This window comes from Lonchura striata, chromosome 4 (assembly GCF_046129695.1).
Source record: "Lonchura striata isolate bLonStr1 chromosome 4, bLonStr1.mat, whole genome shotgun sequence".
NCBI classification, from domain to species: Eukaryota; Metazoa; Chordata; class Aves; order Passeriformes; family Estrildidae; genus Lonchura; species Lonchura striata.
Genome location: NC_134606.1, coordinates 44001680 through 44018985, shown reverse-complemented (window position 1 = coordinate 44018985; position 17306 = coordinate 44001680). Strand labels below are relative to the sequence as shown.

The following is a 17306-nucleotide window of genomic DNA, read 5'->3' as shown; positions in this document are numbered from 1 at the left end:
ACAGAACTACAGAACATTCTGAGTTGGAAGGAACCTGCAAGGACACCACCAAATCCAACTCTTAAGTGAATGGCCCATACAGGGATCAAACCCATGATCTTAGTATTGTTAGCAGCATGTTCCAACCACCCGAGATAACCTGAGGGTATGATGGAGAGTAGCTTGGCAACACCATCAGCCAGCTCCCTCAGGACCTGGGATGTTTGTCATCAGGCCCCACAAATTTGTGGTTATTCAGTTTGATCAGGTGATCAGGGAGCCACCCATGGCAGTAACCAAAACACTTTTTATAGAGTCAAGGTCTAGCTGAGTTATTCAGATTAAAAATCAACTTTTGAAGACTCCTGTGGTACTCCAGATGCCATTTAAGAGTAGTCTCTGTCACTGCTGGAAATCTACAGGTAAAAAGCCCAGAATCCTCATGATGTACTAGAGCCCCAAAAATGCATGTGACCTTGATACTGCAATAATGACACTAAAATGCAGTGGGAGAAAGACAGCTTACTGAGAGAAGCTTCAATTCTTAATAAACTCCATCAGTGCTGCACAGGGGAAATTAGGCAATTCTGCATGGTATAAATCAGAGCAGATCAGTGGATAGGAGTAGCATTTGCTGTCTAGATACAATTCACTGTTTATTTCTCCATTTAAATGAAAGAAAACCCAACAACCTAATCAGCAGCGTTATCACAGCACACTTGGTCTGGAAAGCAGCCACGCCCCATCTCCAGCTCCAAGCTCTGTCCTTTACAAAGGCAGTCTCTGCCAACCCACCTACCTGCTCCCCTCTGTAGATAACATACTCGGCATAAGCCAGTCCATTCACACTTGGCCTGCCGATAACAGAATGGTGCCCGGGAGGGGCGTGAGCCATCTTCATTGTGCTGAACTGAAGAAAGGATTTGCCAAGGGTCACTCTACAGAAGAGCATTTGTCTAAAACGAAGAAAGAGAGTATCATTTTCAAATATCGCACTAGGAGTTGTATGCTTCCAGGAGGACTTCAGTCTTTTGAGCTGATTTCATTACAATTAATTTCTCATAACTTTTTAGAGAAACACTTTAAGAAACTAGTTCTAAGACTGTATAAAACCTGTCACAAAAATCTTTCATGAAACACAGAATGGAAAACACATAGTTTGTTTAGCCCTCATATGGAAGCCTGTTCTAGTTCATTTTATATAAAGCTGTTGAAAGAAGCTGAAACCTTCTGTATTCCTACCAGCAGGCAATAGACAGATGTCAAAGTGTGAGAAACACACTGGTCTACTCCAGGACAAAACAAAGCTGTGATTAAGTCCTGTTCCAAAATTATCTACCTCCAAAATTATGTGATCCACAGTACCACACTGTACTGCTGACCACCACTTTGCACTGCAGTTTTGTCCTAAGAGTGCCTGGAGTTTAATTGCTATTTTCTCCTGACTCTTCATTTTCAAACTTGCTGTTTCAAGCCTCTTTCCTGAGCCACAGCTCACTTTGATTTATACTCACTGCATGCTTAGATGTAATTTTTGACCTTCCTGTGAGATTTGCTGCATTTATATTAGTTTTTGTTCAATCTTAACAAATGGAAAACTGCATTTTTCCTGACATGACCAAGCTCAAGTGGCCATTCTTTGCCTGCATGTCACCCTGTGCCAGGATCATAAAAACCAGAACAGCCAGAATTATGTGTGGGGAACTCTGCTGGATTCCTACCTGTGGCAGATGTAACAGGACCTGTCTTTGTGTGTGGGACAGCCAGTTCCTCCCCCTATTCCGTACACGTATTGGTTGCTTTTTGAGGAGTTCTCAGCAAAGTAAATTCCAGCTCCAAACATTCCTCCAATGTATGCATGCCTTTCATCAAATCCTTTGTGAATGATAGCATTAATAAATGGAGACCCTAGAACAGTGACACAAAAAGACACATACTGGTTAAGTTGTATAGTAACACAAGACTCAATGTCAAATCTGCCTCCAATAGACCATTAAATACCAGAAAGTGTGCTCAGTCAGCTGGAAGGGGGCGATACCCAGCAGGATGCAGTGATGTGTGGGATTTATCATTATATACCAAAATCCCACGTGTGACTCATTTCTCTTACTCATTTCACAGATCTCATTAAATGGCTTTCCCCCCACTCACATTTCAATGCAATTTATCTTGTCAATGCACACCCTCTCTAGGAGTCAGCAGTGGTTAAAGTGGGGCAAGGTGTCAGGACAATCATACGCAAAACCAATTTTCTATACAGAATCCACAGAAGAATCTAGGACAGAAGGATCTTCAGGCAATTGTCATTTGCAGGCATTTCTAGAGAAATCTTTCTGAAACTCTGATTCCTTTCCCTGATGCTTGTCTGAAGCACCAGAGTAAAACACTTTTACTGCGTGCTGCTCCCCTCATTTAGAAGATGCTATGTCTTTCTCATAGCAATGTAACATCATCCCTGCAGCTTTACTGGAAATGACTAAGATACAACTTAGCAAAAAACCTCCCTCTTTCTTAAAAGTCTGAAACATAATAAGAGTATTTCTTATCTAGAGTAGCTTTTTGGATTGCAGTAACCACACAAAGTAACTCCACCACCTCCACATCCCCAATGGACCCCCAGCATTCCTAGTGTAGAAACACAATTACTTGCATAGGATGGTGACACAGCAACAACAACACTGCCTGTGGGTCTTTGCAAGGTTTGGGGTTTTTCTGTTAAATACCAATACATACAAAGAGACACTACTTCCTTACCGTGAAACAACATGCGCTCATTGTGATGATTATGATTCTCCTCTGAGACCTCCTTCTGTCTGTGACAGAATCTCTCCCGCAACTTCTTATTCACTACCTTTTGAATCTGCAGCGGAACAACAGATCCACCCATAGTGTTACCAGAACATTTCAATCTCTCACACATTTGAATTGCAATTGAAATGAAATCTAGTTTCACAAAGTTCACATTAATTTGACTGGGAAACTGACAGGAAGACTTGTGAATACTATGAAGAAACCCCATGGCTGTCCTGCACACAAGGCTGAAGTCTCTCCAACAGCTCTGTAGCCCACACCTATAAATACTGAAACTACTGTGAAACTGCAGCCTAAGTCCTCAGGTTTAAGGACAACTTTTGGGCTTCTTCTCACAGAGCTTTCAATACCACAAAGAACTACAAACTGTCTGAAACTCCTTCCTGCTCTGCTTTGAGCTCTGCTGACCAATCTCATCTAGCTCTTTGAAACTTGCTGTCTAGTTTAGGTTTATTTTTATGAAAAGAACCAACTTATAAGTAATGAGATGTGCTGTTTAATCTATCTATATAATTTCAGCCACATGCTCTAATACCACTGTGGTCTCTGTAAAGGACTTCACCATTGGTTGGGAGTAGGATGGAAGAATAATTATTTCAGGATGCATGATCTATTGGATCAAGTTGCAAAGGCTCTGCACAGGCTTACTTCTCAAAGAGATAGGCAGCACAGGTTTGCTGAAGCTCAGAAACCAAGTTCTGTTCTGATTCCCTCTATTTCCTTCTCCCCAGAAAAAGAAACCAGAAAGAGTACTTTCCCTCAGAAAGACAACACTATTTTCTGGAACAACACGGCTTGGAAAATGCATTCTTCTAGTTGGCAAGGGCAAAGGAGGTGGTGTCAAGCTGGAAAGTTGCATAGGGAGATAGAAGCATCTTATTAGAAATCATGTTCATCCTTTCACACACATACTCCAAATCTCCTTTAAAATGGCAAGAAAAGACTACACCGAGAAAAAAGATAATTCTGTGTTGCAAGGGTCAAACACAGAAGTTATAGGCCTTTGAAATTCAACCAGGTTCTTCACCACCTCTGTCTACAACATCAGTCCTTCAGACTCCTGCAGGAGCCCAAGTGGACACTTTTGCCTCATGCCCTGTGCAGAGCACGCATTCATTTCAGCACTTGAGTTAACTCCATTCCTGAATATCATTTCAACAAAGAACTTAAAAATATAAAAGGGCAAACCATTAAACTGATTCTGCCTGCTGGTGCAACTGCTAACATACTTTACCACATAAAACTGAGAGATTTGAAACTTACCCTGATGACATTGTATCTGTTGAAGATCCCACCAGCATTTCCACCATCCCGATGCTCCCGGATTGTACTTTGCATCTACATAAAAAACCAAAATTGAAAGTTCAGCACATAAACCTTCTAGCAAGGCAAAGTATCCATGCAATGTCTCAGTGTATCACTGGCAACAACAGATAATCTTGATGGAAAATTAATTAAAAGGTGTAAATAAGAAAACAATCTCTGTTTTAAATTGAGGTATACCCTAATTTCTCAAGCAGCAAACACATGCTGTTCCACAATAGGGAAGCTGGATGATGCAATTATCCAATCCTGTAATAAAAATCTACATAACAAAAAAGAGAATAATGGTACTTGCTATCAAAATGATATACAACTACAAAACCTTATTTAAATTAGAAAAAAAACTTTGAAAATTAATATACAAAAAGATCACTTCATAGTAATAACAAATATGATTTTAATAAGTTTAGTTTGCATTTCTTGGTATTAGGGAAATACCTGCACTGTAAATTCTCCTATGTCATTAGCACAGCATTTCTCATTCCCTCAGAAATAGTTTCATTTTGTCTTTTAGAGAAGTATTTATAGCTACAGCAACAATATTTTGTAACAGTTCAAATAAATATTCCAATTTACTATGGCAGACAAGTGACCCTTTCTTTCAGAAAAGTTTATAAAAGAGATGCACAGAAACTCCAGTTTATGACATTACTAATAAAAATACACCCATCTAAGCTGGCAGCAATTCTGATTATCTAGACTTTTTAAATTACTCCAAACACTTCTATGCAATAGTGTAGGAGCATGACACAAATAGCAAATGCACAGTAAAATGGAGTTTCTTCAGGAAGTATTTTTTCTGATATGATTTTTGCCTTCAAAATGGTATGTGCCTGTAGTTTACTTAAATAAAAGAGCATGTGTGTGTGGGAGGCAAAATTACAGTCAATTCTCAATTATCCAAGAGCTGTTTATCTGGGTTACAGATTAACTAAGCCACTGAGACAAGAGAAAACAAGCTGGTTCACAGAAAATGATTAGAGAATTGCAAAGCCTTGATGCCTTGTTTTCATACATAGCTTTTAGTTTTCACAGGTCCACCTATCTACAGAAAGCTGTGCAAACCCTCCCTATGAGACAATATCCAAGACAAGATCCAAAACACAACAACAAAATAAAACTGGAATAACACTAAGTGAGCAGACACCACTTATTAAAAAAATTGGCAGGACATAGCAAAATAATTTCTATCATTGTTCTGCATGGAAGGACAAATGAAGAACCCTAAACTTCATATCAGATCTATGCAATTCATACACCAAAGCCTATTTTAGCACTTCCAACACGTATTGCACACTTCAGCTCTGACAGGTTATCAGTGGAAAGAAAAATATATGGCCCCTGAAGCATTAAGAAAGGGATTTGGATTACCTCCTCTTCTACGGACTGATACTCCTTATCATCAGGAGCAAGGTCAAGGAGAATGGTCCCCTGACTCACACAGTGGAAAGTCAAATAAGGATTGGTACCTGCAAAGAGAAGGAATGACAAGGAGTAAAAAAAACAGGAAAAACCAATACTGGCTCTATTTGTATCCATCATCATTATTGTTCTTTTTAAACAACCTCAGTACAGGAAATGCAAAATAAACACAAGGCATAAGCACAACCTCAAAAAGATAAAAGTGCTTTCTTTAGCAGCAGCAGCTTTAAAAGAGAAGAAAAATACATGTGGGATGTAACTGCCCTTTATTGCTTCCTCTTTCCATAGAAACATCTCAGAAGCTAAAACCCTAACAGGCCTATCCTTCAGGATATAACTGGCCTGTGGGTAGGTATGGAGGGCATATCAATCCAAAAGCTCTTCTCTGGGTGAAACAGAGTCCTGAGAAATGAGAACAGCTTCCAAAGTTGCCTCAGGGGTATCCATTCTCTGAAAAGTAATCACTTGGTCTGGTATCTCCTTAATATATTCTTTAGCTATCAGAACCCACTCAGCCACCATATCTGCAGCAAATACACTTTCCTGACATCCAGATTCTTTCAGGTCTGGTGACAATGCCTACATTTAGAGAAACTAACTAATGGGAACTCGTTGTGTGCTACATTTAGACTAGCCAGTAGAAGTGGCATATTTACCTTGCTGACCTCCTAGAAGTCTCTCCACACCCTTTATTAATTTGTGGCGATGTCCGTACGCATTTATCCCAATTTCTTTAAGTTCCTCATGCCCCATGTCAGCCAACACATCCAGGGTTATCTGGAAAGGTGAAAGATCACAAAAATCACTTGTCAAACCTGGCCTGACTTTCAAGGCTGGAGACCTATCACTTCAGAAATTGGAAAGTATTCATGTTGCAACCAAGAGCATAAAGGTAGATTATGTTTTGCTTCACTTCTACTTGCTGCCACCTCCTGGCAAACCTCTCCCTTTCACAGGACCATACCCAGCTGCTACAGCCCGAAGTTGTGCAAAACTTTCACTTTTTTCACACCAATTAGCAAGAACTGGTTCTTGAAGAAGGTTCTCACAAACATTTTTACTTGGGTAGAAGGGGAATGCACTGAAATGCTGGCACAAATATGAGAGTGCTCTTGAAGCATTCAATGTTTCACAGCCTTGAACAATTCATTACTTTCTTTACACAAGCAGAAATTAATATTCTATAAGCTTACTGATAACGAGCCAAGGTGCAAAAGTGCATGTGAAGGTAGTGCTTGGAAAAAACAGCTTAAAATAATAAGCTTAAAGAAGATGAGCTTGTTTTTTCTACAAAGAAACTTACAAGAGCAGCTAGAGTATTTCAAAATTATTAATATATTGAATCCGATTTGCATTATTAAATCTTATTAGCAGGGGAAGATCTTAACAGGTTAGGAGTTAAGGAAGCAAAAGCAGAAAAAGACCAGCTAGGCAACAGAAAGGTGTGAAAAATAATAAGAAAACCTGAGAAGCGTACAGCTTGGTTTGAGGTTGCTTTCCTTCTGAACAGAAGGAGTTCCAAATTAAAGAGAAGAGCTTATGCTTCATATATCAGAAAGAAAGAAGTTCTATGGTAGTTTATCTTTGAACATTTTACAGAAACAGCTGGAACTGTTAAAAAACACATTACATTTCAAACCTCTGTTTCCTGATTCCTCAATAAAAGATTAGCAGCAGAGGCCAGAGTTAAAAATAATCATCAAAATCAGTCTCTTGCACCTGTACCTTTCACTTCCACATGTACATCCATCTCAGTCATGTAAACAGATCTATTTAACTGCAACATGTTAAAGTTAAGAAACGGTACGTAAAAGGAATCTACAAATACATTACAGTACTTCTGCTGTAAAATATATTGTAAGCTTGAGAACCCTACATTAGTTATACCCTTTTCATATATTGTGAATTATTGATAAATCTGCATGTGCTGTTCCCCCATTTCTCAATGACATTTGCAAGTTAGCCCAACAAACTCAGTTAATGCTATGGTACTAACCTAACTGGAACTGTAGCTTCTGCATTCTGCAGTGTGACTATTCCCATGCTATCTTTTTATTTCAGCATATAGTCAAAGTGGAGGGTTTCCTAGATCTAACCAAAGTATCACATGTAGCACTACAGGTGGTGAGAGGCTTGTTTGGCTGTCAAGACTGCTGAAGAACAACACAGGTGACATTTGAACCTAACTTCATTATAGTCATCATGTTCAAAGTTCACAAGGTTCAAAATAACTCTCAGAATACAAGCCAAATTGGCAGTCACAGCATATGTGTAAGTGAAAGCTACTTGAAACCTGAATCCAAGAAGAAAAGATATTTTCATAGGTTTTGCAACTTCATCATATTGTATCAGCAATTAATTTGTAGAAAACTGAAAGAAAACTTGAACACACTTGTTTTTATGTAGATGTGAAGTGTGGGTTTTTTCCTTCCCTTTTTCAATTAGAAAATGAAAATGTCACTTGAATTTATTACATTAGTTTATCTCCTAAACACAGAAATAGAGATGAGGCTTGCCACTTACCTGTTCTGTCTCAAAGATGTCCCGAAGGTGCTCAAGACCCAGGCTTTTTAAGAACTGGGTAATGTTCATGTCAAGACCAGAAACTGTAAGAGAAGAAACAAGCCTTTACATCCTATACATCTGATGTAACAAAAAACCAAACCACCTTAAAAAAAAAAAACAAGCAATACCACTGATTCTCTTAAAATTCCAAACTCTGATTCTTTCTACAATCAATTTGTCTATGTCTGTAATAAACAATCTACTTCCATTGTGTCAAAGCTCATCACTGTTCTCTCTTCAGAATCAACTATTAAAAGCACAAACCATCTGTGACAAATACAAGCTCATACTGCAAAGAGATATATTTTTGCTATGTGACCCCCTTGGAGTCTGATCTAAAGCATGGACTCCAGATACTAATCAAAGGGTTTAAAAAGCCTTGGCAAAATCCCCAGCCATCACAATCAACTCCTTAATCAAAGCAGTTCTCACTGGATTTTCTTTATAAAGTCAATGAACATCTGGGCACCTAATCAGACCTGCATTTGTAGTCAGACCTAATGACTGATAGCAAACACAGATGAACAGTTAACAGTGAACAGTTAACAAGTATCAGACACTTTAAAACACAGGTAACGTTCAAACTGCACAGTATTTTCTGGCTAGTCAGAAATGCTTTTCAGATAAACCAAGGCCTGTTTTGATACTAAGCTACTGTACTTCTGGCAATGTAAACTTGTCCAGCAGCAAATGTACCTTCTCCTTCCTTCCTGTCAGTTCCTGCTGCTCCATCCCCAGCATTTGATGCCCCTCCTACAGCGAGTTCTGCCAGTGGCCCTGTGAGGTTATCTATGCTGCTGGCAGCAGAGAGGCAGGACGGTGTGGATGCTGGCGAGATCACAGAGGCACTAACAACAGTAGCTTGAGGCTTGAAGCATGTAGGCAAAGCTTCTGGAGGCATCGCATCTATCAGCAAAGCTCGGATATCATCAGCCTGAAAAAAAAGAAAGAACACCCAACATGAGCTCCTACTATCACAAGTACTGATCTCTGGAAACAGTTTTTAATTGTTTTATTCGATTGTTCTGGTCCCCATTAGAAAGCAAACTGTCAGCTTCTGTTACAGGGGAATTCACACTTGCAAGGACATTTTGATTCGCTACTCAAGACATAGGTGAATCATGTTCTCCCCATTTCTAATGGTATGTAAGAAGCTACATCTAATTTTTTTCTGGCAGAATGATTTTATAAGTACTAAAGCCAGGGAGAACAATACAGCAACTTTACATTAAATCCTTCAGAACCTAGGACAGGAAATGCTACTTCTTAATTTCTCTGTCAGGCTCAACTTCAGGTGCATTAGAATAAGGTTTCAGTGGAAAGATTATCACTGCCTTTGCTATAATCGCATCTCTTGGGTTAGAATAGAAAAAATAAGGACAGGAACTCAGGAGAAGTATGATCTTAGCTAACAGCTGGATTTAGCCTTTATTGATTAAATTAAGCAACACCCTCATCTGCAAGAACTTCCTCCTTAAAAATTCTTGTAGAACATGATTAAGACACCCTTATTTTCCCCCAGAGAAATCAAGTAATTTTCATATCCTTCATCACGAAGTAAGTTTTCTAGAGCTCAGATTACTCTGGAGGATATTTCTTGAACTCTCCATAAATAAATCAATAACCTTAAAAGATACTTGCACCGAGACCAGACACAGCATCCATCTGGTTGCATTATCTATTCCATCAAGATTGTTTAAGCTGGGGCATACATGTTCATATAACCTTATTAGGCTTTTAAACCATTTACAAGTTTACAGAAGCCAGTTTTAGAGAAAGTTTGATAGCCACCTAGAGGTAGAATGAATTATTTGCAATGTTCTTTTGGAGTTAATTTTAAAAAATGGAACTGAGCTAACAAGAAGGCACTAAGCGTAATAATCCACCAAATGTTCCCATTCCTCTAAAGGCTCATCTGGTGCTTCTCCTAGGTTCAAAGAAATAATAACCAACAGTACACAGACTGACCATCATCAGAGACATTTCAGAGAGTTTTATTTCTGGGAATGAGGAGATTGATCCTAGGAGTGAATACTTAAGGAGAAGCAAACCTTAAATCACAAGCCATGCCAAGATTTCAGCCAAAGGAAAATGCCTGGTCCCGTGGATAAAAAGCCACAAAGAGGCACTCAGGAGATGCCATTCTCTCTCCACCTCAGCACAATGGAAGCTGAGGACTGCTGATGCCATAGAGCCATGGAAATGAATGTAATATGCAGAGTACATCCTCCAGAGCAGCCTGTGGCTGGCTAACATGAACTTACTGTTGCCAGGTCTAGTGGTGTCTGACCCTCTTGGTTCTTCATGGTTGGATCTGCTCCATGAGCTAACAGCAGAGCACAGAGCTGTGTCCTTCCTTTTTGTGCAGCTTCATGTAAAGGTGTGAATGCCCATTTATCTGTTGCATTTACACATGTATTATATTTGATCAACAGTGCTGCTATGTCCACATGCTGGAAAACAGAAGAACATCTTAATCAACATGACATTGGTAAAACATACACTCCTTCTTTATGCTGGAGGTAATGGTGCCTAGAGACTCTTGTGGTTTCTCTTTCCTGCAATTCATTCTGCTTCCTGTGTCACAGAGTAGCACACTTCTCTAGATACCAATTCATACTGCAGTCCACTGTGCACTACCAGATCATTCACCAGCACAGAGGAACTGGGATCAGGTACAGAAGCAGATTTCTGTCACATCACCCCAAGTGCACAGCATGAAGTTTGTGCCAGCTGCAGCCGCAGACACGATACTTAATCCTTCATAAAAAATTATTTGTGGACAAACCTGAACTGGTGAATTAACTGGGCTGCAACTTTTGCGACACAATACTAGAAGCTCTGAAGATCAATGTGTTGTGCTACTGAGCCATCCCTGTGTGTACACAGAAGTCTTTGTTGTACTTTCTTTCTTGAAAGACTTTGAACTCATCTGTGGCATCACAGATCTGTTCTATCTTCACTCATACTTTATGAGAGCTGTAATTGATAAAATATATTATGAGTGTCACAAGAAACAGCTGTTTTACATGGGTTATAAAAGTAATGAACTTATAGCCCCATGCTTCCATCAATATACTGTCCTTGAAGTCTCCCAAGTAAAACTAAGAGAAACCTGACAAATGAAATTTTTGCCTGCCTCTAGCCAGTAGATCTTTCTTGTGCAAGACAGCAAAGAAAAAAAAGCAGGTAGTCAAAATGAATGGGTAGGAGCACGAAACAGTGAAATTTTAGGCAGAGGCACAAAGAATTGCCAATGGATTTCCTTCTTCCCCTCAATGACAATTAAGTGACTCTTTGCAGCTCTCATAAAACAGCTTGGTCTCTGAACAAGTGTGGTTTGAAAATACTGCCAACTTTATTTCTCCTCTCTGCCAAACTTCTAAAGCAATTGCTGTTCATGTGATTTTTCTGTCACAGAAAGCCCTATTGAGAGACACATAGCATGAAGTACTGGGTGGGAGAACTGAAGAAACTTTGTAAGGAAAAGGCAGAGCCTATGAATCTTGTCAGTTATGAACTTGTGAAACCAGTACTCCTCTCTACCTCCCATCACAGAGATCTGAACAGGCTGATAACAGCTCAGAGAGAAGTGTTGGATGCCAGGAAAGGTATGAAGCAACTCTTAACTACATAAGTTGATGGAAAAGCACCAAATGTTTTTAATGTTTTGTAGAGGGAGCAGGGCAATCAGGTTAGATTAGCATTATGATTTTTAGAAATTATAATCGGCTAAAACCAATCTCTGACATTTCTCTATGCCAATAAAAAATGGTTTGGGTTCGTGTAAAATGTGTGTTTTGTTTTCTCACGCCAAAGAAAAGAACAGTCTTGCCAACAGAATTTATCTCTAGATCTCAGAAACATCCTGGGAATGAATGCTTAAAGACAGATGCTGATAAACAATATCACTTGGTATTAATACCCTGTAGCATAAAGGAATTCTGTGTTGCTTTCTAATCTTTCATCAGGATTTGGGGCTTTTTGCTCTTTGGGACACTGGGATCCTAGAGTGATGTAAAGAACCAATACAAATGGCATAGACTGAGTTCCATTGATGCTCTTTTTTAAAACAAGGTGAACACTGCACCTTTTATTTCATTTGTTCTCAAACAAAAGCAATCATGGTTCTGTTAGGGCCACCTGTTCCAGATTTTGCTGTACTTGTGCCAGGTAAGTAACAGACAAAGCATATAATGAGACCATCAAACCCAATACTTCATGATCCTCTCTGACTGTAAGCACAGTGCTAGGAACTTCTCCAGCACTGTCTCTGTATAATTATTTACAAGAGACTTCTTTCTCACCCAATCCACAACTAACAACTGCTTATAAGCAACCTATTAGGCATCTGTGCAACTGTGACACAGATGCTTACTCCTATATGGATAAAAGAGGGCCTGCCTCATCTAAAATGGTTTGAATCTGTCACTGCACCCCCTGCAGCAGATGGCTTGCCCTGGAGGGCAACCACATTACACAGCAGTCCTTCAGCTCTAGCAACAGATTCCTACCAAACCCCAGCTGTAACACACCTCCACATCCCTGTCATCATCTGCACATGATCCCCTGGTATTTTTCTCTTCCTTCCACCTAAGTCTTTCAGAGACAACTTGAGGTCTTTTCTGTTTTGAGTATCACCCCAAACTGTTCAACCTTGTGCATCTGCGTGCCTGCATAAAAGCTACATTGTAGTCATATTCTCAAATTGCAGCATTTAACTGCTACAGCACACCTGAATCTGTGTCCTGTTTAATGTGTAGGACTGCAAATAGCACTCACAACAGCAACTTAGCCCAAAAAATACTTCATCAAAATCTGAACCGTGTTCACAGCAAAACAGCTGCAAAATAACTGGCTTTGGATATGACTTCAGAGTCCCTTGCTGTTCTACTCATGGCAAGACTGCCTGCACATACCCCATAGGATGCTGCATTGTGTAGGGGAATTAATCCTCCTTTGTCCTGGGCATTAACATCAGCACCATGCTCAAGAAGGTATTCAGCTACTTCCAAATTGTTGTAACCAGCTGCAGAAAAAGCACAGGAAAAGAAATGAGGTATTAGGAGAGCTAAACTAAAGAAAAAAAATTGACAGAAAAGCTAAGGCAATTTTTCAACTGCAAAAGTTCCTCTTCCCCAGTAATTGTATTACCTCCTGAAATATGGTGCCATAGTTAACTCTTTGTACAGGACAATTCTCTGATCCTCTTCCTATACCAATCCCAATTTTGGGAAATTACATCTGTAGACCTACCATAAATATGCAAGCCTTGAAAACCTGGCATGTCACCCACCTGCAAGATGCAGTGGTGTTGAATTTCTTCCCTGGGTGTCTCTGCAATTGATATTTTCTTGAGTACACAGCTTCTGCACTCGTGCCAGGCACCCTTTCTTGGCAGCATCTAGCAAGGCAGCATCTCCTCGCAGTAAGTCCTGGATATCTGTGTCCCCTTCTTTCACCAAATCCAAAGGAGTGTTCCCATCTCGGTTCTTTTTGGTTGGATCAGCTCCATGCTGCAAAGAGCAAATGGAATGCTAGTGTCACAATCGTGCACAGAGCAGTGCACGTGTGTCACTATTTTGTGACAAAATCCCAAATAAAATGGGATTTTGCAGACCTACCATAATGAAGCAATAATTGTATAGATTTGTAGGCACAAGAAAATTAATTTAGAAGTCTGAGGCCTAAGAGCACTAGTCTGAAACACAGCTGTGTGAATCTCAATTCCACAGGCATGAATGGCAGCCCTTTGCAGGAGCTGTACCTGCTCTGCTTGGAACTGAAGTATGTTCAGGAGCATTTTTGGATATAGCTATTGCTTACTGTCACAGCAGCATGAAAGGAAAGCCAACTGCAAGTATCTTGCTGCCAGTCCTTCCCTTCTCCTGAAAACTGGCAGGAATCAAATGGCTGGTAGAGGTATATCCTGAGCACAACCTTCTGAGCTAGCAAAACCAGGCTCTGAGTTTTGCTAAACATCACCCTGTTATAAAAAGGCATTTGTTTCAGAAGGGAACTAGCAAAATACTCTTCTCTACACTTTCCAATAGACAACAGCACAATTTTAAGCAGTTTACAGGTCTTTGGAGAAGTGAAAAAAATTTTGGTGGACAAATGGAGTTGGATGACTGCTGGAGTGTATCTGTGCTGGTAAAACACGTAGATCCAGCAGTGATAAGAACACAGTATTATAGCACTGGGGGATGAGAAGGGGAACATACAACTATGTAGAGCTTATGGTGTGAGTCACGTCCACATTCAGTTTTGTGGGAGGACAGCTCCTTCCCTATTCACTCTCGGCAGCAATGGGGAAAAAACAAAGATAGATAAAGCAGAGGCAGCTGCTGGTGCTAGAGTTCTCTGGCTGACCTCTTCAGAATAGTCAATCACAGTGGTCCAATCCCTGCCAGCAAGTCTACCCTGCCATTTCCCATTGGACTGGGAATGAGAGAACAGCAATGGGTGAACAGAGGGAATTAACTGCTTTGTATTTGGAAGCAGTACAACTGTGCAAAGGATGAAGAGCAAGGGGCAGAAAGGACAGAGTATTGATTACACAGAGCAAGTTTCCACATATATGGTTCTTCTAGTAAGAGAGCACTCTTTGTGCAAAGCTTTTTAGACTGCAATGACTTCTCTAAGATATGACCTGAAATCCCTTAATTTGAAACTCATCAAAATTGTAACAATTCAAATATACCCCAAAATAAATATTTAAATTAAGAAGCAGTGTCTTCTGAGACCCCTTCCAAGGCATAGAAACAAATGAAGGTGGTCATTTCAAAGAAGGGTGATTAAAAAAGACACTGTCTCCAAAATGCCTGTTTATTTTTGTTTCCTTCTTCAAGCAGATCAGGAGAGAAGGAGCACAAGTCAGGAGGGGCCAAACTCAACATTCACAACTCAGCAGAACTGACAGCACTGCCAGCTGGCATAGGAGACACAGCAGGAGAAACCCTGAGTAAACTGCAGTGTGAGCACATATCCACAGACTCCCAGAGACTTTACATCTGTGTCACCTTAAGGGCATATTTAGCTCTTAGCTTGTGAAAGAGTGATTTTAAAAAACTAAATTTCAGCACTTTTCTATTTTCTGTTGTACATCCATTCAGGATCCTCTGAAGACAAAATATGGGTAAATTCCCTGTGCAATGACCAGCAAAGGACAGAGATCTCTAGTGTCTTTAATGCAACACTGTGCTTGAGATATTACAGGTGCTCCTATAGCTTGAGCTAACATCTCTATTAGGGTGTTCCTTCCAGGCCACCACCATGCCTACTCCACAGACATGTCTTAGTATCTCCTGTTTCTGTTGTAGATGCGCTTCAAACTATCATTCTTCTCTCTCTGACTGCTGTTTTGGTAATCAAGTGAAATAATTAATGATATAGGAGGGCAATAGTGGGGCTTAGCAGCAGCAAATGAAAAGTGGCTGGGGTAGATCCTCATTATTTATGCATATTCTGGCTTTCTTCTATTTTAAATGTTGTGCTTCAGAGGGACATAAGTAGGCAAGGCTGAATGAGGAAATGGGATTGGCAAGAAATTCTACTCCAGCACCCCCTTTCATCTTCTCAGGTCAGGATCTGACCTTAGGTTAAGAAGTTTCTCAATTTCATGTTTCTCACTGGAAATATCTTTGCATTACCTCATGCTCTTTACAGGTTCTTCCTCTAAGTAATAATGAATATTTATGCCACAGTATATTAACATGCATTTCCTCCAGGAGCTCAATAAATTATACATTAACATAACAGTTTTAAATTTCTCTCATACCAAACAGCATTTAAGGACCCACCTTCCGCTATTGCTCTGTAACACACACTTGCAAAAGTATTAACAGAATTTACTTAAATGCAGTAACTATTTCAGAAAGGGATAGATAGCACAAGGTAGGGAGTTCTCATTTTTACACAAATTCAGCTGGTTTTTCCAGTTTCAAAGTCTTGTCCTGCTTTGCTAGCAGTATTTATACACATACTGGAAAACAGTACTTGTACAGGTGACTCTTTTTAAGTCAATGATATTACACAAGAAAACATATGAAAGTTGCAAGATAAAAACTGATTCAAAGATACCACAAAGAATTTACTGAACGCAATTAACTTTGCATTAATTAATCTTGAGAAAAAATAAATATATATGCATTTAAAGGCAGATCTGACATCTCCAGCACATACTTTTAAAAGCAGTTTGCAGATTTCATATTTTCCTTTTGCTGCTGCTTCATGTAGAGGAGTGAATTTCCACAGGTCTGCCACGTTGACAGAAGCACCATGCCTCACTAGGAGTTCAGCTACTTCGTAGTGTCCATAAGAACATGCATTGTGCAGGGGCACTAAGCCACTAATCAAAGAGAAAGCATTAATAGCTAGAGAATAAAATCCTACATGCAATCAGTAGATAAAACTCCCCCTTTCACCAGACATTATTGTTATCTTTCAGTCTTTCATGGTTTTATTTCTCTATTTTAAAAATCAATTAAAACTTAATTATCCTCCTTCAATTCTCATCCACATGACTTTTAAATACTTAGCAAGCCCTAGTGTTACAGCTTCCACAAGCAACTTCAATGCTGTTAATAACAGACAAAAACCAAATGGCAAGACTCACATTGTTCTGAGTTTGGATATTTGAGTGTAAATTTCAAGAAAGACATAACACTATATAATATGTTTTAAGTGCAGTTATTAGTAAGTACTGCACATATGATAGATACAGAAAGATACCCAAACACTTATTCCAGGTCAAGCCTGAAGATACAGTGTTGGAAATTTATTATCCCTGACCATGAACTAATATAGGGAGTAAAAGAGTGAACACAATCATGCTGCTTCACAGCTAATGGGAAAAACATGTAAATGCTTTATATAATTTAACTGAATATTAACTGTAAAAATAATTAATTATAAAAGCTAAAATGATTAGAAAAATGCCCGGAGATATCCCTGGTATTTCACACCATTTTATTCAAAACTAATTTTATATCTCCTAAAACAAGTTAAGGGCTGCTTTTATGCAAAACAAAGTCTCCAAAATGGGCAAAAAGGTGAAGAGAAGCATCATGTATTACAGTGCCAGGTATGTACTTGATATAGCTTTCCCAGACAGCAAAGTATGTTGTAATGGCCTATGAACCTCCCTACAATACAGGAACCATGCAGAATAAGAACGAAAGAGAAAAATTTTCAAGAGGAAAACA

At 39.4% G+C, this 17306-nt stretch overlaps 1 protein-coding gene across 1 annotated transcript in view; it reads right to left on the bottom strand.

Moving 5' to 3' along the window:
* The window catches only part of TNKS (tankyrase), a 125324-nt gene that overhangs the window by 6651 nt on the left and 101367 nt on the right, over positions 1-17306 (bottom strand). The window contains exons 15-26 of the mRNA XM_021532595.3: positions 16285-16450; positions 13397-13616; positions 13020-13129; positions 10365-10553; positions 8797-9034; positions 8059-8141; positions 6192-6312; positions 5485-5582; positions 4054-4128; positions 2734-2839; positions 1701-1887; positions 779-935 (exon numbers count right to left, since the gene is read on the bottom strand). Coding sequence (XP_021388270.1) covers positions 779-935; positions 1701-1887; positions 2734-2839; positions 4054-4128; positions 5485-5582; positions 6192-6312; positions 8059-8141; positions 8797-9034; positions 10365-10553; positions 13020-13129; positions 13397-13616; positions 16285-16450 — 1750 coding nt within the window. The remainder of the gene's footprint in view (positions 1-778; positions 936-1700; positions 1888-2733; positions 2840-4053; positions 4129-5484; positions 5583-6191; positions 6313-8058; positions 8142-8796; positions 9035-10364; positions 10554-13019; positions 13130-13396; positions 13617-16284; positions 16451-17306) is intronic.